At 35.8% G+C, this 22,819-nt stretch overlaps 1 protein-coding gene across 1 annotated transcript in view; it reads left to right on the forward strand.

Moving 5' to 3' along the window:
- The window catches only part of MYO3A (myosin IIIA), a 215,172-nt gene that overhangs the window by 89,448 nt on the left and 102,905 nt on the right, over positions 1–22,819 (forward strand). The window contains exons 11-15 of the mRNA XM_040645303.1: positions 1,030–1,134; positions 1,242–1,325; positions 7,134–7,336; positions 17,800–17,898; positions 17,986–18,100. Coding sequence (XP_040501237.1) covers positions 1,030–1,134; positions 1,242–1,325; positions 7,134–7,336; positions 17,800–17,898; positions 17,986–18,100 — 606 coding nt within the window. The remainder of the gene's footprint in view (positions 1–1,029; positions 1,135–1,241; positions 1,326–7,133; positions 7,337–17,799; positions 17,899–17,985; positions 18,101–22,819) is intronic.

Consider the following 22,819-nt stretch of genomic DNA (forward strand, 5'->3'; position numbering starts at 1 on the left):
GTAAATGGCAGAATGGTAATTACTTCCAGTCTTTGGTAACTGGTCTGTACTATGTATCATATTAATAAACAGATGCCTACAAAAGTGCAGGTGTATTGTCTACCTCAGAACCAAGTATGCAAGAGTCAAAAGTATAATTACATTGTCTCACAGGTAATATATACTTAGTGGCTATGAAACCTGTCATTATGAATTTAAAAATTCCTTTTGACATATTGGTTTTTAGTATCAGACAGTGTGTGTTTTATGAATATGACTATATAATTATCCATTATTCAAGCCCTAGTGGTTTAAATATAGAATAGTATTCTGGAATTACGCTAAGCTGTCTTTCATTTTTAATTGGACCTATTCTCTTTTAGCTATTTGTGTGTTCTAGAAAATCAGGTAATACTGTGAATAATAGTTTTTTTATATATGAGAAATAAATAATTCTGTCATCCTCTGCCACCTTAAAATTTACAAAAATAATCGTAAATTTATGAACCTTGAACTTAAGTTCTAAAAGTCTGGACTTTCATCAAGTTCTGCTATCAGTTAACTTGGTGATTTGGACAAATCAAATGACAGACTGTTTGTCAAATGATGTGAAAGGAAAACAGTGGTGATCGTATATCAGACGTTATTATATCCAGGGAAGAGTCAACAAAATGATACCTGATTGTCTTATTTATAGTATCTTTGTATTTAAAGAAATAATATTTTGTAACATTGAGTTCTGCTTTGGAAGTGGTATGCATTTTCAAGAGTCTTCTTCTAAATACTTCTTCCAGAGTGATACTATATTCTATTATGTTACATCAAATTTCTGTCTTTTTATGTCAGGCTTTTATTTTATATAATTGTGCATAGCATACATGTAAGTGTGTGTAGTATGCATGTGTAATGTTTGTAATGTTTTGGTGGTATGAAAATGTATTTTGATTTACATTTTGCTTTAAAAATTGGGAGTTCTGCCTGTAAATAATCTAGGACTTAAACAAAAACAAAAAGAAAAGCCCCACAAAATGTGTTCTTTTTAACCTTTAGCATTCCAAACTATATATTGGAGCAAAGAGAACTGCCAATCCTCCTCACATTTTTGCAATGGCTGACTTAGGATACCAATCAATGATAACATATAATTCAGATCAGGTAAGGAGAGTCTCACATCCTTAGAAATTCCCCTCTTAGCTTCTTATGTGTGAGCCACATCTTGTGAGGATCAAGTCTTCTCATGGTTTCCTTTTCTCGCTATGCAGTGCATTGTTATTTCTGGAGAAAGTGGTGCTGGAAAGACAGAAAGTGCTCATCTTTTGGTTCAGCAGCTGACGGTGCTTGGAAAGGTACAATGTTTTCTCTATCCTAACAGAAATATTTGTTATATTTTAGAACATCATTTGGCTGATTAGATTAATGTTCACTAATTCCCACATTTAATAATGTACAGAAATTATAAAACACACTTGCTATTCTCTGTGAGTTTAAAATATAACAAACAATTGAAAAAGTGTATGCTCTGTTCTGAGGATATTTTGACTTTTGTCACTCTTAGTAGGAAAGGCTTTATAAATGTGATTTTCTCCCTTTCTAGTCCCAGCACATTTACTGATACTCTCTTTACTTTTCTCCTTTTGTTGCTTGCAGGTTAAAGGGAAGTTAAAAATCAATTGTATTTATATACATTACAGACATTATAAACATATATACATTATATATAATGCAAAAGTTAATTTGCATTTTATATATGTATGTAATGATCAATTAATTGAAAATTGAAATTTGAAAGTCTCATTTACAATAGCACCAAAAAATTAACTATTTAAATCTTATAAGACATGCACAAAATTTGTATGCTGAAAAGTAGAAAAAATTGATAGAAGAAATCATAGAATACCTAAATAAATGGAGCAATATACCATGTTCATGGATTAAAAGACTCAATATTATTATGTCAATTCTTCACAAATTGATCTGTAGATTAAGTGCTATTACTATAAAAATCTCAGTGGGATTTTTTTTTGTAGAAATTGACAAGCTGAATCAAAAATTTATAAGGAAAGGCAAAGGAGATGTAATAAACAATTTTGAAAAAGAACAAAGTTGGAGGATTAATACTACCTGATTTTCAGACTTAAGTGTAGAGCTACAATAGTTATATTTAACGTTAAAAGCATAATCCACAAGGAATAAATTAGATTTCACCAAAATTAAGAACTTCTGTTCTCTGAATGAAATTGATAAGAAGATGGAACCTATAAGCTACATACTCAAAGAAACTATTTGCAAGTCACATATCTAATAAAAGACTTGTATCCTTAATGCATATATTGTAAAAAGAAACTCTTAAAACTCAATAATAAGAGATCAAATAACAAAAATATGAACAAAAGAGTATGCCAACGATGCTTAAATAACAAAATTTATTTAAAAAAATGAACAGATTTGAATAGCACTGAGTGTTATACACAACTAATGAATCATCGAACGCTGCAGAACATAATAAAAAAAAATGAATAGTACTTCTCCAAAGACAATAGGTAGATGGCAAATAAACAAATGAAAAGATGTTCAACATCAGTTGTCATTAGGGAAATGCAAATTAAAACACAAGGAGACATCATTATATACCTATTAAAATGGTTAAATTTTTTTTTTAAGTCTAACTATACCAGCTGCTGATAAGGATGTGGAACAGCTGGAACTCTCATATATTGCTGGTGAAATGCAAAATAGTGCAGTCACTTTGGAAAACAGTTTGGAAGTTTTTTATAAAGTTAACTATACTTACCACACAGCCTAGCAATCCTACTCCTTGGTATTTATCCAAATAAAATTAAAACTCATATTTATACGAAAACCACAAACAAATATGTATAGTGGCTTTATTTGTAATCTCTGGGAATGGAGTAAACAAACGGGTACCTCTAATCAGGGTAGTATTGCTCAGTAACAGAAAAGGAACAAACATGGATACAAGGAAAGAATCTCATTAGATGAGATTTGGATGAATCTCAAATGCATTGTGCTAAGTCAAAGAAGTCAGATTCAGAAGACTACATACTATATGATTCAATTTATATGTCATACCTGCAAATTTAAAATTATAGAGACAGAAACAGATCAGTGATTGTCACAGGCTGGGGATGAAGGGAGGGGTTGACTACAAAAGGTAACGATATAGTTTGGGGGAGTGATGGAACTGTCCTACATATGGATTGTAGTGGGGCTATATGATTGTATATGTTTATAAAAACTTTTAGGGGCACCTGAGTGGCTCAGTCAGTTAAGCGTCTTGTCCTTGGCTCAGGTCATGATCCCAGGGTCCTGGGATCAAGCCTCACATTGGGCTTCCTGCTCGGTGGGGAGCCTGCCTCCCTCTCCCTCTACCTGTGCTCTTGCTTGCTCTCTCTCTCTCTCTGTCTCTCTCTCTCTCTCAAATAAATAAAACCTTTTAAAAAATTATCTATAAAAAAGCATTTGGAACTGTATAAAGGATGAATCTTATTGTATGTAAAATATACTTTAATTTTTGAAAAAAGGAAGTTGATGATAGATACTTGGTTTGACTTTCCAGGTAGGGCCCTTGAAGTAAGTCAAGAATTTTATGTTCTCCATGGAACATTCTCAAGAATAGACCATGTTCTGGGACACAAAACAGGTGTCAGCCGATACCAAAAGATTGAAATTATCCCCTGCATATTCTCAGACCACAACGCTCTGAAATTGGAACTCAACCACAAGGAAAAATTTGGAAGAAACTCAAACACTTGGAGACTAAGAACCATCCTGCTCAGGAATGACTCGATAAACCAGAAATTCAAAAATCAAATTAAACAATTTATGGAGACCAATGAGAATGAAAATACAACAGTCCAAAACCTATGGGATACTGCAAAGGCAGTCCTAAGGGGGAAATACATAGCCATCCAAGCCTCACTCAAAAGAATAGAAAAATCTAAAATGCAGTTTTTATATTCTCACCTCAAGAAGCTGGAACAGCAACAGAGGGACAGGCCTAATCCACACACGAGGAAGCAGTTGACCAAAATTAGAGCTGAAATCAATCAAGCAGAAACCAGAAGTACAGTAGAGCAGATCAACAGGACTAGAAGCTGGTTCTTTGAGAGAATCAATAAAATTGACAGACCACTGGCAAGACTTATCCAAAAGAAAAGAGAAAGGACCCAGATTATTAAAATTATGAATGAAAAAGGAGAGGTCACGACGAACACCATTGAAATTGGAAGGATTATTAGAAACTTTTATCAACAGCTATATGCCAATAAACTAAGCAATCTGGAAGAGATGGAATCCTTCCTGGAAACCTATAAACTACCAAGATCGAAACCGGAAGAAATTGATTCCTTAAACAGGCCAATTAATTATGAAGAAATTGAGTCAGTGATAAACAACCTTCCAAATAACAAAACTCCAGGCCCGGACGGTTTTCCTGGGGAATTCTACCAAATATTCAAAGAAGAAATAATACCTATTCTCCTAAAGCTATTTCAAAAAATAGAAACAGAAGGAAAGCTACCAAACTCATTCTATGAGGCCAATATTACCTTGATCCCCAAACCAGGCAAAGACCCCCTCAAAAAGGAGAATTACAGACCGATTTCCCTAATGAATATGGACGCCAAAATCCTCAACAAGATACTTGCTAATAGAATCCAACAGTACATTAAAAGGATTATCCATCACGATCAAGTGGGATTCATACCTGGGATGCAAGCGTGGTTCAATATTCGCAAATCAATCAGCGTGATACATCATATCAACAAGAAAAGACTCAGGAACCATATGATCCTCTCAATCGACGCCGAAAAAGCATTTGACAAAATACAGCATCCTTTCCTGATTAAAACCCTTCAGAGTGTAGGAATAGAAGGTACATTTCTCAATCTCATAAAAGCCATCTATGAAAAGCCTACTGCAAATATTATTCTCAATGGGGAAAAGCTGGAAGCCTTTCCCTTAAGATCAGGAACACGACAAGGATGCCCACTCTCGCCACTATTATTCAACATAGTACTAGAAGTCCTTGCAACAGCAATCAGACGACAAAAAGGGATCAAAGGTATTCAAATTGGCAAAGAAGAAGTCAAAATGTCTCTCTTTGCAGATGACATGATACTCTATATGGAAAACCCAAAAGAAGCCACTCCCAAACTATTAGAAGTTATAGAGCAATTCAGTAACGTGGCAGGATACAAAATAAATGCTCAGAAATCAGTTGCATTTCTATACACGAATAACGAGACCGAAGAAAGAGAAATTAGGGAATCCATCCCATTTACAATAGCACCAAAAACCATACGTTACCTTGGAATTAACTTAACCAGAGACGTAAAGGACCTATATTCTAGAAACTATAAATCACTCTTGAAAGACATTGAGGAAGACATAAAAAGATGGAAAGATATTCCATGCTCATGAATCGGAAGAATTAACATAGTTAAAATGTCCATGCTACCCAGAGCAATCTACACTTTCAATGCTATCCCGATCAAAATACCAAGGACATTTTTCAAAGAACTGGAACAAACAGTCCTTAAATTTGTATGGAAACAGAAAAGGCCCCGAATCTCCAAGGAACTGTTGAAAAGGAAAAACAAAGCTGGGGGCATCACAATGCCGGATTTCGAGCTGTACTACAAAGCTGTGATCACAAAGACAGCATGGTACTGGCACAAAAACAGACACATAGACCAATGGAACAGAATAGAGAGCCCAGAAATGGACCCTCGGCTCTTTGGGCAACTAATATTTGATAAAGCAGGAAAAAACATCCGGTGGGAAAAAGACAGTCTCTTCAATAAATGGTGCTGGGAAAATTGGACAGCTACATGCAAAAGAATGAAACTTGACCACTATCTCACACCATACACAAAAATAAACTCCAAATGGATGAAAGACCTCGATGTGAGACAGGAATCCATCAAAATTCTAGAGGAGAACATAGGCAGCGACCTCTACGACATCGGCCAAAGCAACCTTTTTCATGATACATCCCCAAAGGCAAGAGAAACAAAAGATAAAATGAATTTATGGGACTTCATCAAGATTAAAAGTTTCTGCACAGCCAAGGAAACAGTCAGAAAAACTAAGAGGCGGCCCACGGAATGGGAGAATATATTTGCAAATGACACTACAGATAAAGGACTGGTATCCAAGATCTACAAAGAACTTCTCAAACTCAATACATGAGAAACAAATAAACAAATCAAAAAATGGGCAGAAGATATGAACAGACACTTTTCCAATGAAGACATACAAATGGCTAACAGACACATGAAAAAATGTTCAAAATCATTAGCCATCAAGGAAATTCAAATCAAAACCATACTGAGATACCACCTTACGCCAATTAGAATGGCAAAAATAGACAAGGCAAGAAACAACAATTGTTGGAGAGGATGTGGAGAAAGGGGATCCCTCCTACATTGTTGGTGGGAATGCAAGTTGGTACAGCCACTCTGGAAAACAGTGTGGAGGTCCTTTAAAAAGTTAAAAATTGAGCTACCCTATGATCCAGCCATTGCACTACTGGGTGTTTACCCCAAAGATACAGACGTAGTAAAGAGAAGAGCCATATGCACACCAATGTTCATAGCAGCAATGTCCACAATAGCTAAATCGTGGAAGGAGCCGAGATGCCCTTCAACAGATGACTGGATTAAGAAGTTGTGGTCCAGGGGCGCCTGGGTGGCACAGCGGTTAAGCATCTGCCTTTGGCTCAGGGCGTGATCCCGGCGTTATGGGATCGAGCCCCACATCAGGCTCCTCCTCTACGAGCCTGCTTCTTCCTCTCCCACTCCCCCTGCTTGTGTTCCCTCTCTCGCTGCCTGTCTCTATCTCTGTCAAATAAATAAAATCTTAAAAAAAAATTGTCTTTGTAAATCAGGCATTGAACAGAACTACATTTCAATAGAAAAATTATAGAACATCTCTTTGCCCCTTGAAGAAAGCAAGTGGGAACACACATCCAGGAAGGTAAAAATAGGCCAGATATTGTATCATCTGGCGATATGCCAAGAATATGCTTTCAATACCTTTATGTCTACATATAGTGCGTATCGAAGAAGAGACATTTTATTATATACAAAATTAATTTTTTACATTAAAAAATATCTTGACATTTTCTCTAGGCTAATAACAGAACCCTGCAAGAGAAGATTTTACAAGTGAACAATTTGGTGGAAGCCTTTGGCAATGCCTCCACTGTTATAAATGACAATTCCAGCCGATTTGGAAAATACTTAGAAATGAAATTTACTTCTTCCGGAGCTGTTGTGGGAGCACAGATTTCTGAATACCTTCTGGAAAAATCGCGAGTTATCCGCCAAGCTCTGTAAGTTGGTGTCAAATGTTTTTTTTCTGGGAAACAACCAAAGATAATGCTTTTGTCTTAAGAGTAAAATGTCTTACTTATTCAAAAAACTCAACAAAATGTTATCGATCATCCACTACGTGCAAGGCATTTATTATTAGAATCAAAGAGATCCCTCAGCACTGTCTTGTTCTCTAGTAGAGGAGTTAATAAATCACCTGAAATTTATGATACCAGATATAAAACCCATGCCCATCATAGATACTAACAGGAAAAATTGTAGTGATTTCTGAAGTAGGAGGGAATATATTTCTTTGCATAAAACAAATGTGAAATTTAATTAGAAATAAGAGTCTTTTTTTCTTTTCTTTTCTTTTTTAAATTTTTTTTAAAGATTGTATTTATTTATTTGACAGAGAGAGACAGCCAGCGAGAGAGGGAACACAAACAGGGGGAGTGGGAGAGGAAGAAGCAGGCTCCCGGTGGAGGAGCCTGATGCGGGGCTCGATCCCAGGACCCTGGGATCACGCCCTGAGCTGAAGGCAGACGCTTAATGACTGAGCCACCCAAGCACCCCCTTTTTTTCTTTTAAACGCTAGTATACACAAATAGATCTTTGTATTAATTCTATTCTTCCTGTGATTTTATTCAAGAGACCAAATAAAAGATTCAGGTATGGGCTTAATTGTACTTAATTGCCCTTTTAATTTCCAGCTGATTTAAGCCACTGATACAATGTTTTGGTGTTAGGTTGATTGAGTTCCTTTTGGCAGTTTGTAGCTGAATGACAAAACTTCTCTCCTGTCCTAATGATTCCAAAATATCTTTGTTATTCTTATGTGGAAACTATAGTCAAAACATTGGATATGTACCTTGGTTGTTATATGATTTTTTAAAAGTGTGTCAAGTTAGAGGCACCTGGGTGGCTCAGTCACTGAGCATCTGACTCCTGATTTCAGCTCAGGTTGTGACCCCAGCATCATGGGATCAAGCCCCATGTTGGGCTCCACAGTCAGCATGGAGTCTGTTTGTCCCTCTCCCTCCCCCTCTGCCCCTCTCCCTGCATGTGGGCTCTCTGTCTCCCTCTCTCTCTCTCTCTCAAATAAATAAATAAATCTTTTTTTTAAAAAAAAGTGTGGCAAGTTAGAGTCTTTCATTTTTTTGTGTTGGTTTTACACCAAGCTTATCTGCATTACTGTAGTAATATGTCTTTTGTTAAATTCATGGGAACACAAGTCTTATTATGTATTAGTACATTATTATTTAATATAAATGCCTTCAAATTTGCTACTATTCAATTTATGAATAAATTGTGAGTATAAGTTGCCTGGAGTCCACCTCCTGAACTCAGCTTCACTGTGGAAAATTATCCTTTGCTCCTCAATTCAGAATACATAGAAAATGATTATGAGATGAATATTTTGGATTGCAGCTTCCCCACATACATGTTAGTTCACTTTGGGTTAAGTTAGTTCACAAATTCCCGGTGAACGGTAACCTCTGGAGCTCTCCAATGAGGCTCTGGGTTTGTAACCATGGAAATAATCATGTTCATTCTGACTGGTATGTTATAGGATATATTTTAGGGAAGAGTACAATTAGGATTATATTTTAGACATACTATCAATTAATGAAGTTTTTCCCAACTATCCTAAAGAACTATTCTAGTTTTGGAGTGTTTTCAGTCAGGTTGAAATCCCGCTCGGTCTGTCATTGGAGCACGGCTGCCTTATCATTTTTCCATTTTTAAAATTTATTTACCCCTATTTTTTCTTTTTTTCTTTTACTTAATTTCAACTGCATTTTTAAATTCTAGAGAAGCTTTTTGTGATCTTTGAAAGTGAGTGGAGTGGAGATATTCTCCACGAAATGGAGAATAGACCTGAGGTGGCAGAGAAGAACCAGAGCAGGTGTTTATGTCTTTTAAATGAGCCTACCCTTTTATTTAAGGGAATAAGTTCTTTTCTCTTTTTGCCTCTGCCCATGTTTCCCACCCTCATCTCTGACCACATTTATTTTTACATGTAGTTATATTTATTTCTATATGTTTATGTATTTAAATTTTATAAATAATTTTTAAGTAATTTATAAATATATATATATTTAAGTACTTATAAATATATGTTTATGTTATAGATATATGCTTATTTTTTTATTTCTAATGATGGTGGTATCATGTCAGTTGTGGCTTAAATTCTCATCTAAATGTGGATGATTTTAAAGAAGAAATTCTTAAAAGGGGCTACTTAATTGCAAGGAGAAAATGAGCATATTGAAGTCAATGCTCAATAATTCTCACAAATACAGCTGTTCCACTGCATTTGTCTCCCATTACTACAGTTTCCTGCAGCAAACATTGATTGTGTGTCTCTCAGAGACCCAGCACTTTATCAGATGCTGCAGGAGCCGTCCACAAAGTGGCAGATGTGGTACTGTCTACAGAGGAAGGAAAATATTATTTATGGAGCACTTACTGTGTATTGGGCACTGTGATAAGCACTTCATATGCATTACCTATTTTAATTCTTACAGTGATAGGATGGATATTATTGTCTGTTTTATACATGAGGAGACTGTGACTGAGAATTGTAATAAGTCACTTAATACCAAAAAGCTAATAAATGACTGAGTTGGGATTTGAGCCCATGTCTCTGACTGCAAAATCCACCATTCATCCATCCATCGATCCAGCCATCCAACCATCCATCCATCTATCCATCCGTCCAGCCAGCCAGCCAGCTTGTTAGCAAATATTAACTGAGTGCTACTATGTGCCAGGAACTGTGCTAAGCACAGGAGATATAAAGCTGAATGAGATAAAATTCCTCCAATTAAGCAGCTCAATCTCCTGGGTAATGTCTCGTTGAAACAAAGCTTGCTAACCATTTATTGGTTTCTAGTCTGTCAGGAAAGTAGGCCATGAGTTCATCTGCTAAGTGTGAGCAGGTAAGGGTTAAGGGAGAGGGAATGAGGAGACTGTGTGTCTCGGAGGAAGGAGTCTTGGTAGAGGAAGCTGGAATTAAAAAAGAAAAATTAAGAGCACTGTTTCATGAATATCTCATGAGGCCTTCTGAAGGCAAAGCTGCATTGTTGGCTTTCTAAGCCTTATTGCTGGCCACTTTGTCAAAGATTCAAAGGTTTCGTGGGTAGGGTAAGCCACACCCTTGTGAGAACTTTGCCACAGTTTTGAGGGTGTTAGAGGTCTTGACTGCATAGGTGATCCCCAGGGTCCAGAGCAGGTGAACACACATGAGACAGCCCTGAAGACCCTTCTGCAAATGGATGAGTGGAACTCTGATGAAATATGAGAAGATCCACAGTTAGAAGTGGGGTCAGAGTCAGAGAAATACTATTCAGTAACATGCTGAGACCGTACATTTGTCCCCAGGCATTCTGACCTGGGAACCAGGTCCTTTCAGCATGTGTGGGTTGCTATGGTCCTCTGTGTTCTTCTTCTTCTTCTTTTTTTTTTATTATATTATGTTAGTCACCATACAGTACATCCCTGGCTTTTGATGTAAAGTTCGATGATTCATTAGTTGCGTATAACACCCAGTGCACCATGCAATACGTGCCCTTCTTACTACCCATCACCAGCCTATCCCATTCCCCCAGCCCCCTCCCCTCTGAAGCCCACAGTTTGTTTTATGTAGTTAGGGCAATATATGAGATGGGTAATTATTGGCAGTATCTTCTTTTCCTGTTTTTTTAATTCTCTGTTTATCCAACCGAAGGTCAATCTATTTCCTATAGGATCTCCAGGTTCTGTCAAATTACAATTCTCAGTAGATGTAAACTGATAATTAAAGAGAAAACCACCAATTTTGTGTGTCTACATTTATGACTCACATCTCTAATTGTATACCACATCATTTAAGCATTAAAGGTGTGACACACAGAGCAATTGACGCTATTTCATTAGAACAAAGCGAACTAAATTACGTGCTGTATCAGTCTTCGAGAACTTTTATTATGTTGTGGTGAGAAAAGACAAGAAGTAAACTTTTAGCTTTGTTCTAACCTTGCTAGTGCTCATCGAAGTGTTACTGGTGACTGCACAAGAAATGACTGGGGACATCCTTTCTAAAGGACATGCTGGTCCTTGCTTCAGTGGCCGAACCCATGGACCACCCTTTGCTTGAAAAGCTCACCTCTCTTGGTTGGTTCCCCAACTGGATTCTCCTGATTCCTCTGCTACTTCTTTGGTTTTTTTTTTTTCCTCTACCTTTGATTCATCCATCCATTCCCCAAATATGCATTTACCAAAACGTTGTCTTCAGAGTGTTCTCTTTCCTCTCTTTACTCTCTCACTTAGCAATTCCTTCTGCTATCATGGTCCCATCAGCTAGCTCTATGTGATTGACACCCAAAGATAGACTTCTCATTCCTACGTAAGTTCACATTTTTCATTTCCAAGTACCAAGATATCCTGCTGCCGTATAGAATTCAACCGAATCTTTATTGTCCTAAATGTCTTTCTTTTCCCGCTGGTCCCTTTTTGGGGGAAGGAAACCATCCTCCTCCATTTATATGAAACCTCTGACCTTCCCTTCACTCCCCTTGTCTAAATACTTGTGAGTCAATCTAGAGAATGACTTTCCCCACTCTTCTCTGCTTTCCCTTCCTCCAGTGCTGTTTTATCTCAAGCTCTTGTTCCCTCTGGCTCAGACATTTGAAAGATTTGGATTTCCTGGCCATTTGAACTCTCTTCCAAGGCCTGGTGATATTATACCCTCCCAGACTTAGGGAAGAGTTTCAACCCAGAATGCATACTAATCAAAAACAGTGTTACTTTTTTCTTTGAAAATGTTTTCCTTCTTTTTGAAACGCTAACAAGGAAGAGCAGGGATCCACATTAATCACTTCAACAAGTTTCACACCTTCAGATTAAGTATTTTTATTTGTTAAAGACTGAATAGAGAGTCTTAAGTAGTTACTAATGAGGCACAAATGTCAGATGTTTAACCATGCTATTTTTAACCTACATGAATTGTGTGTTGGAGCCCAAAATGAGCTTCTATAAAAATGGTTTTGGGCAGAAGCTTGAAACAAAGCTAGAGAGTCTAAGATAAAGCCACAGATATCCTACAACTCCAAATGTCTTTTAACTGCATCATTGGAAAACTGAATGTAGCTGGATGTGTTCATCTGTGTTTCTCAGGGAAACTTCTATGTACTGAAAGAATAATTTCTAAAGAGAGCAGAGGTAAAATTTCTATCTCAACTGAAATTATATTGCAAACAGGAGGAGAAGACCTAGGAAAGTTTTTTTTAAGATTTTATTTTTTTATAGCAGTTTTAGGTTCACAAGAAAACTGAGAGGAAGACACAGATATGCCCCTACCCCATACATGCATATCCCCTATTATCTACATCTCACACCAGAGAGCTACGTTTGAACCTACACTGACACGTTGTAATCATACAAAGTCCATAGTTTACAGTTAAGATTTACTCTTGGTGGTGCATTTTCTTCTAGTTTGGACAAATGCATGGCAGGTATCTAGTCTTATATTTTACATATGAGTATTTTCACTGCCTGAAAAGCCTTTTCTGCTCTGCCTATTCATCCTTCCCTCCCCCAACTTCTGGCAGCCACTGATCATCTCACTGTCTCCATAGTTTCGCCTTTTCCAGACTGTCATATAGCTGGAATTATACAATATGAGTATGGAAAAGTAGTCTTTGCAGACCGGCTTCTTTCCCTTAGTAAGACGCACTTACCGTTTCTCCTTATCTTCTCATGGCTTGATAGTCATTACTTTTTAGCAATGAATTAATATGCCATTGTCTGGATACACCAGTTTATTTATCCATTCATCTATTAAGAACTTCTTGGTTGCTTCAAGTTTTGGCAATTATGAATAAAACTGCTACAAACATCCATGCACAGGTTTTTGTGTGAACATAAGTTTTCAACTCCTTTGGGTAACCACCAAACATTTGATTGCTGGATCATACAGTAAGAATATGTTTAGTTTTGTAAGAAATTGCCATACTGCACAGTGGCTGTACCAGTTTGCATTCCCAGCAGCAGTGACTGAGTTCCTGTGGTTCTGCACCCATGTCTGCATTTGGTGTTGTCAGTGTTTTGGATTTTGGCCATTCTGATAGATGTATAGTGATCTCTTCTTGTGGTTTTAATTTGCATTTCCCTAATGACATATGATGTGGAACATCTTTTCATATGCTCATTTGCCGTCTGTATATCTTCTTTGCTGAGGTGTCTGTTAAGGCTTTTGGTCCATTTTTTAATCAGGTTTTCTTATTGCTGAGTTTTTGAAGTTCTTTGTATATTTTGGAAAACAGTCCTTTATCAGATGTGTCTTTCATAAATATTTTCTCCCAGTCTGGCTTATCTTCCCATTCTCTTGAAAATATCTTTTGCAGAGAAGTTTTTAACTTTAACGAAGTCCAGTTTATCAGTTATTTCTTTCATGGATCAGGGCTTTGGTGTTGCATCTAAAAAGTCATCACCATACGCACCATCAGCTAGTTTTTTTCTTAGTTGATCTTCTAGGAGTTTAAAGTTCTGTGTTTTACACATGTAGGCCTGTGACCCATTTTGAATTAATTTTTATGAAAGGTATAAGGTCTTTGGATTCCTTTTTTAACATTTTAAAAAATTATTATTTATTATTTATTTTTAATTTTTTTGCAGGTAGATGTCCAGTTGTCTTTGCTTCATTGTATGGCTATTGCTCCTTTGTCAAGAGTCAGTGGACTATATTTATTCTGGGCCCTCTGTCTGTTTCATTGATCTATTTGTCTTTATTGTTTTTTAATTAATTTTTTATTATTATGTTCAATTAGCCAACATATAGTACATCATTAGTTTTCGATATAGTGTTCAATGATTTATTAGTTGCATAGCACCCAGCGCTCATTATAACACGTGCCCTCCTTAATACCCATCACCCAGTTACCCCATCCCCCTGCCCCCTCCCTTCTGTAACCCTCAGACTGTTTCCCAGAGTCCAGAGTCTCTCATGGTTTGTCTCCCTCTCTGATTTCTTCCCATTCAGTTTTCCCTCCCTTCCCTGTGGTCCTCCGTGCTATTCTTTATGTTCCACATAGGAGTGAAACCATACAATAATTGTCTTTCTCTGCTTGACTTATTTTTTTGTCAATACTGTACTATCTTGATTACTATAGCTTTATAGGAATTCTTGAAGTCAGGCAGTGTCAGTCCTTTGAACTTTTTCTTCTCCTTCAATATTGTGTTGGCTGTTCTGGGTCTTTTGCTTCTCCATATAAACTTCAGAATCTGAATGTCAATGTCCACAAAATAACTTGCTAGGATTTTGAGTGGGATTGACTTTCATATGTTAACCTGTATCCTGCAGACTTATTATAATTGCTTCTTAGTTCAAGAAGGTTTTTGTCAATTCTTACACTTTTTCTATATAGACGATAATGTCATCTATAAAAAAACGTTTTATTTCTCCCCTCTCAATCTGTATGAGTTAGGACTTCAGTGTAATGTTGAAAAAAAGTGGTGAGAGGGGACATCCTTGCCTTGTTCTTGATCTTAGTGTGAAAGCTTTCAGTTTCTCACCATGAGGTATGATGTTACCTGTAGTGTTTTTTATAGATATTCTTTACCAAGTTGAGGAAGTTCCCCTCTGTTACTAGTTTACTGAGAGTTTTTGTCATGAATGGCTGTTGGATTTAGTCAAGTGCTTTTTCTGCATCTACTGGTATGATCATGTGATTTTTCTTCTTTAACCTATTGATATGATGGATTACATGGATTGATTTTTGAATGCTGAAACAGCTGTGCATACCTGGGGTATATACCATTTGGTCATGGTATGTAATTCAGTTTATTCATTGCTAGATTCAATTTGCTCGAGTTTCGTTGAGTTTTTCATCTAGGTTCTATAGTTTTCTTATGATATCTTTATTTGATTTTGGTATTAGGATAATGCTGGCCTCATTGAACAAGGTAAGTATTCACTGTGCATCTATCTTCTGAAAGAGACCGTAAAGAATTGGTATAAATTCTACATGAAATATCTGGCATAATTCAACAATGAACACATGTGGGACTGGAGCTTTCTATTTTGGAAGATTACTAATTATTGATTCAATTCCTTTAATGGATTTTGAGCCTCCAGATTACTTATTTCTTCTTGTGTGAGTTTTGGCAAATTGGATCTTTCAAAGAATTGGTTCATTTCATGTAGGTTTTGAAGAATGGAGTTGCTCATAGTATTATTTTATTATCCTTTTAGTTTCCATAAGTGGGCCTGTAGTGATGGCCCTTCTTTTATTTCTGATGTTAGTAATTTTTATCCTCTTTTTTTCTTAGCCTGCCTTGAACTTATTGATTTTATTGATCTGTTAAAAAAAAAAAAAAAGCTTTTGGTTTCATTGATTTTTCTCTACTCATTTCTGGTTTCTGATTTTATTGATTTCTGCTCTATTATTTCTTTTCTTCTGCTTACTTTGGATTTAATTTGCTCATTTTCTAGTTTTCTAAAATGAAAACTTAGATTATTATTTTTAGATCTTTATTCTTTTTAATATAGTCATTCAAGGCTATGAATTGCCCTCTAACCACTGCTTTCGCTGCATCCCACAAATTTTGGTAAGTCATGGTTTCATTCTCACTAGTTCAAAATATTTTTAAATTTTTTTTAATATTTATCTTTTGAACCATGTGTTATTTAGAACTGCATTGTTTAATCTCCAAATATTTTGGAATTTTCCAGTTATCTTTCTGTTATTGATTTCTAGTTTCATTCCTATTGGTCTAAGAGCAGAGATTATATGATGTCAATTATTTTTAATTTGTTAAGGTGTGTTTTCTGGCCTAAAATATGGTCTGTCTTATTGAATGTTCCATATGAGCTTGAGAAGGATGTGAATTCTGCTGGTTTTGGATGATGTAGTCTAGAAGGTATTGGTTATATCCAGTTGATTGATATTATTGTTGCGTTCAACTGTGTCCTTGCTGCTTCTCTGCGTGCTAGATCTGTCCATTTCTGAGAGACATGTGTTGAAGTTCCCAGCATAAGAGTGGATTCTTCTATTTCTCCTTGCAGTTCTATCAGTTTTTGCCTCACATAGTTTCATGCTCCGTTGTTATGCCCATAAACATTAAAGATTATTATGTTTCTTAGAGAACTGAACCCTTTATCATAATGTAATACATTTCTTAATCCCTGAGAACTTCCTTGCTTTGAAGTCTGCTCTGTATGAAATTAATAGCGTTGTTCCTGCTTTCTTTTTTCATTAGTGTTAGCATGGTATATTTTTCTTTATCCATTTATTTTTAACCACTATATGTCTTTATATTTAAAGTGGGTTTCTTGTAGATAACATATGTATAGGTCTTGTTTCTTGATCCCTCTGACAATTTCTTTTAATCGGTGTATTTAGACCATTGATGTTCAAAGTGATTACTGATAGTTGGATTAATATCTCTCATATTACTATTTTCTAATTGTTGCCCTTGTTCTTTGTTCCTATTTTTGTCTCCCACTCTTTTTTTGCCTTTTGTGGTTTTAATTTAGCATTATCTGTGATTCCATTTTCTCTCCTTTCTTAGCATATTTTGGTGATCCTTTTTTCACTTTTTAAGTGGTTGTCTTAGAGTTTTCAATATATATTTACCACTAATTGAAGTCTACCTTCAAATAACACTATAGTCAGCACCTTATAATAACAAAATAATCCTAATTTCTCTCTCCAGTCCCTCATATCATTGCTATCATTGATTTCATCATATGTAAGCATACATAGTATGTATATATATATATATATAAAATATGTACACATAAGCATACATAATTGAATACATTGTTGCTATTACTCCCTTATTTGTATTATTCCAGAATCTGGGGAATGCTGTTTATACGTAGACGACAGAGACAGATTTCTCATGCAAGTGAGAAAATTGAGCCCCAGAAAGGCAGTTAACAAGGTGGTTGAAGACTTAGGCTTTGGAGTTAAACAGCCCTGGTTTGAATCCAGTTTAGCCGTCAACTCCATGACCTGAGAGGAGAATGGTACCCCCATCAAAGTCTTAGTGTCCATGTATATAAAATGAGGGAATCCTATGAGTAACTAGGGTCCTATGAAAGGTAAATTAGATAATGTAGCACTTCTGACCATCTGATATATCGTCATAAAATTGTTTCTTTTTCTCTCTACTCCCACTTGCATGTAAAATACAAGAGTTTAGGGATTGTTTACTGTTTCAGTCCTGCTACATTTCCGGTGTCTAGATCAATGCCTGGTGGTCACTCACAAATGTGCATTGAATGATTCATATAAAGTGCTTAGCAGTGTCTGAAATTTAATGACAGTGGTTGTTGAAAATAGTAACAATGACAATAAAAGCCAAAATCCAGTACTCTGGGAAACCCACTGTAGCACTCCTAGTTGTTGTTCTGAAAATTATATTGCCAAGTAATTTTAACAACTAGTAAATATTCTTACTAATCACCTTACTGAAAATGTCTTATTTTTTTCAGTGGAGAAAAAAATTTTCATATTTTTTACTACATCTACGCTGGCTTAGCTGAAAAGAAGAAACTAGCCCATTACAAATTGCCTGAAAATAAGCCCCCCAGGTAACTCAGCAGGTGGTACTTTTATAAGTAATATTTTCACTTTCTATTGAACTGTAGATTTTGACCCATCCTTTCATATTTTTTCAGATATCTACAAAATGACCACCTCAGAACAGTACAGGACATGATGAATAATAGTTTCTATAAATCCCAATATGAATTAATTGAGCAATGTTTCAAAGTCATAGGTTTTACAATGGAGGTAAGTATGAAAGACATTGAACCTCTTTAGGAAGTATCTTTTTGTCATCGCTAATGGTAAGAATTAGCATTTATTGAGTGACTAATATATGGCAGGTGTTGTATCAAGTGTTTTATGTGAATCATCCTTTTAATTACTGAAACAACCTTATGAAATAACTAGACTATTTACTAGAATGTTACAATATTTACTTTATATATAAAGAAACAGTGGTCTTGATATATAATTGAATTTGGTTTTGTTCTTAATCTTTCACTTACATTTGCATCTCCCACATATATTTAACCTTTTGCATAAATGCATAAATGGGAACATAGGACATATTCTTTTTTAGTGCAGTCTTGTTTTTAGTGCAGTTTTTAATTACACCTTTATTAAGATGTAATTCACATACCATACACGTCAGCCATTTAAAGTGTACATTTTAATGACTTTTAGTATATTCCCAGAGTTGTGCATCCATCACCATAATCATTTTTAGAATATTTTCATGCTCTAAATTTTTAACCCCCAAAAGAAACACGCTAGCCATTAGGAGTTCCTCCTCGTTCCTGCCCCATCTCTGCTTTCTATCACCATGGAGCTTTTTATTCAGTTCACATAAACAGAGTGATGCAATACGTCATCCTTTGTGACTGGTTTCCCTCATTCAACATACTAATGTTTTCAAGTTGCAGCACAGATCAGTACTTCATTGCTTTTCACTGTTGAATAATATTTCACTTTATGGATATATCTCATGTTGTTTATCCATTCATCAGTTGATAGACATTTGGGTTGGTTCCATTTGGGGGCTATTACAAATAATGTTGCTATGAGCATTCATGTACAACTTTCTGTGTGGTCGTGAGTTTTCATTTCTCCTTGGTATATACCTAGGAGTGGAACTACTGAGTCATAGGGTGACATTGTGTTTAACATTTTGAGGAACTACCAGGCTGTTTTCCCAACAGCTGCACTGTTTTACACCCTAACCAGGAGTGTATGAAGGTTCTAATTTCTCCATATCCTCCCCAGCATTTATTGTCATCTGTCTTTTATATCAGAGCCATCCTAGTGGGTATGAAGTGTATCTCATTATAGTTTTGATACGCATGTCCCTAATAGCTTATGACTCTGAACTTCTTTACATGTACTTACTGGTCATTTACATATCTTCTTTGAAGAAATATCTATTCACATAATTTACCTTTCAGAAGAATGGGTTATGTTTTATTATTGAATTATAAGAATTATTTATGTTGTAACTACAAGTCCCTTATCAGTTTTATGATTAGCAAAAGTTTTCTCTCATTTGTTGTCTTTTTACTTTCTTGATGGTATCCTTTGAAATATACACATTTTTAATTTTTATGATATCCGATTTGCCTCTTTTTTCTTCTGTTGCTTATGATTTTGGTGACAAATGTAATGAAGTATTGTCTAATCCAAAGTCACAGAGATTTATGCCTTAGTTTTCTTCTGGGAGCTGTATCGTTTTCACTCTTACATACGGGTCGCTGTTCCTCTTTGAGCTTATTTTTGTGTCTGGTGTGAGGTAGCTTCTTTTGCACATAGATATTCAGTTGTACCACAGTCATTTGTTGCAGACTCTTCTGTCCCCATGATTGGTTTTGGCATCCTTGTTGGAAGTCAGTTGACCATAAATATATAAATGTAGAGATTTATTTCTGAACTCTCAATTCTAGTATAATGACCTCTCTGTCTGTGTTTATGCTAGTACCATGTTGTCTTGATCACTGTGGCTTTCTAATAAGTTTTGAAATTCGACACTGTGATTCCTCCAACTTTGTTCTTCTTTTGTAAAATCGTTTTGGGTCCCTTGAATTTCTCTATGAATTTGAAGATCAGCTTGTCACTTTCTAGTGCAGTCTTTTAAAACTTCTGTTTTGTTCAGCTCTCTCTTCCCCATCTCACCCCCTCCATCCATATCTGTTCTCTTTCCCTTTCCCCAGCAAATGGATGGGAATATAATCCAAAAATTCGTACTCGTCTCCCTTCTCATAAAAAACTGGAGACACCACATACACACGTATATACACACGTGTACATACACATGACTCTGGAGGGCTGGTCATTGTTTATTGATATGGTATTATATCACACACACTTCTCTATATCTGGTTTCTCTCACTCAGCAATACCTTGCGGAAATCCCTTCAAGTCATCTAGTATAGCCCTAAATCAGTCCTCTTAAAGGCAACATAGTGTCCCATGGTGTACTATCATAATTTATTCTGCCATTCAGATATGACTGGGCATACAGCTCTTGATGTTTCCAGATCTTTGTCATTCTGAACAAAGACAGAATATGCCTTTATTCTCTGGTGCTTTTATTTCTATGGGATAGGTCCCCGTAGTGGGATTCCTGGGTCAAAAGGTATGTGTATTTTAAATTTGAATATGAATTGCAACACTGCCTTCCAGCAGCTATGAAACACTTCATATTTCCACCAGCAATGTATGTGAGTACCTTTCCCATCACCATCTCTGCCATGTGTTGTAACTTTTTAAATATTTGTTAATCTGATGGGTATAAGTACGATCTCATTTTGAGTTTGTATATCCTTGACTAATAGTGAATTTGAGCATCTTTCCATTTGTTTGCTGGCTACTTAGGTTTTCTTTTTTATGAATTGCATATTTATGTATCTTGCCCTTTTTATTGAGCCAATTCTATGTTTTATGTCAATTTGTAAGTTCTCATTAAACATTATAGACATTTTTTATCATTTGTGTTATAAATATGTTTTCAGTTGTGTGGCTTGTTTGTAACATACTTTATTTAAGATTGATCGATTGATTGATTTATCTATTTATTTAAGAGAGGGAGAGTTTGTGTGTGAGTGAGGGGAGGGGCAGAGGGAGAGAGAGAATCTCAAGCAGACTCAGTGCTGAGTGGAGCCCAACACTGTGGCTCAGTCTCACAACTGTGAGATCGTGACCTGAGCTGAAATCGAGTCAGACCTTAACTAACTGAGCCACCGAGGCACCCCCGTGACATACTTACTTTTTATTGTATCTTTTACCATACAAAAATGGGGTTTTAATTTTTGTGTATTCAAACGAGTTTACCTTTTTGTTTATAACATCTGGGTTCTAGTCTTGCTTTAAAAATTCTCCCCTTTGTGTGCATTATACATGTAGTCTCCTAGATTTTTTGAAAGTTAAAAAAAATATATTTAATGTATTAAATATATTTAATCCATTTGAAATTTATTTTTTACATAGTACCAAATGGGGGGTCACTATTATTTTCTTCCAGTGGAGGGCCTGTCGTGCCTCACTATATTAAAGACTATACCCCTTGCTTACTGGATTGACTTCTCATATATTAAGGTCTTATATTACATGGAATCTCTTTCTGAGTCTCTATTTTATCCACCAGTCTATCTTTCTGTCCCTATATCAATATTCTGTTGACTTGATCACAGTGGCTTAATTCTATATTTTTAATAAGGCATCCCTACCGAGAAAGGCAAGTCCTGTTCTCACTTTCTTCTTCTCAATACTTGCCTTAGCTATTGTCTGGCACCTGTTTCTCCATAATAAGTTTAAGATCAACTTATTTGATTCTCAAACCCCCAGCTGGAATTCTAAGGAGAATTGTATTAAATTTATATATTAACTTTTGGGGCACTGTCATTTTTATGATGTTATTTATGTCTTCTCATCCGAGATCGTGACATGCCTTTCCATTTGTTTAGATGTTGTTTGAGTTTTTAATAATTTATAGTTTTATTTATCTAGAACTTAAGCTTTAATTTTAGTTTTTTTTCTAATCAGGTCATGGTTTTTGGTTGTCATCCTAAATATTTTTTTCTGCTGGTGGACTTTTGTAAATATATAATCATGTCATCAGCAAAAGGAATAGTTTTATACTTTTTTCCTGTTATATCAGTCATTTTTTTCTGTGTACTTAAAACGTCTAAGACTTAGAGTCTCAGTATTAATTACTAAGGATTATAACTTGTCTCCCTGTCTCATTTCTGATTTTAAATAAAATGGTTTCAGTGTTTTACTCTTATTTCTGATAAAGAGCATTTATCACAATAATTTCCTTTTATTGTTGCTTTACTTAGGGCTGTTATTAGGAATTCTGTAGAATTTTATCAAATGTCTTTTTATCACCAATTGACATAATCATATTTTTCTTCAGCAACTTGATATCACTTATTATGTTGATAGATTTCTTAATATGTAAGTACCCTTACATTTCTGGAGTAAATCTAATGTAATCAAACTATACTTCTCTTTTGACAAATTTCTGGATTCCATGTCCTGTTGTTTTATTTAGAATTTTTGCATCTATATTCATCAGTGACGTTTACCTGTTGTTTTAGTTGTCTTTTTTATCTTTATCAGATTTACATATTGAAGCTATATCAGTGAGTTTTTTAATCTTTTTTTCTTTGACTTATAAAAATTTAAATCAGAGGAGCACTCGGGTGGCTCAGTTGGTTAAACGTTGGACTCTTGGGTTCGGCTCAGGTCATGATCTCAGGGTCATGGGATCCAGTCCCAAGTTCAGCTCCCCACTCAGCAAGGAGTCTGCTTGAGACTCTCTTCCTCGCCCTATGCCCCTCCCCCACTCACACAGGCATTCCTGTGCGCGTGCACGCTCTCTCTCTCTCTCTCTCAAATAAATCTTTTTTAAAAAAAGTTTAGGGGCGCCTGGGTAGTGCAGTCATTAAAGCGTCTGCCTTCGGCTCAGGGCGT

Source organism: Ursus maritimus, unplaced genomic scaffold (genome assembly GCF_017311325.1).
Source record: "Ursus maritimus isolate PB19 unplaced genomic scaffold, ASM1731132v1 scaffold_31, whole genome shotgun sequence".
Lineage (NCBI taxonomy): Eukaryota > Metazoa > Chordata > Mammalia > Carnivora > Ursidae > Ursus > Ursus maritimus.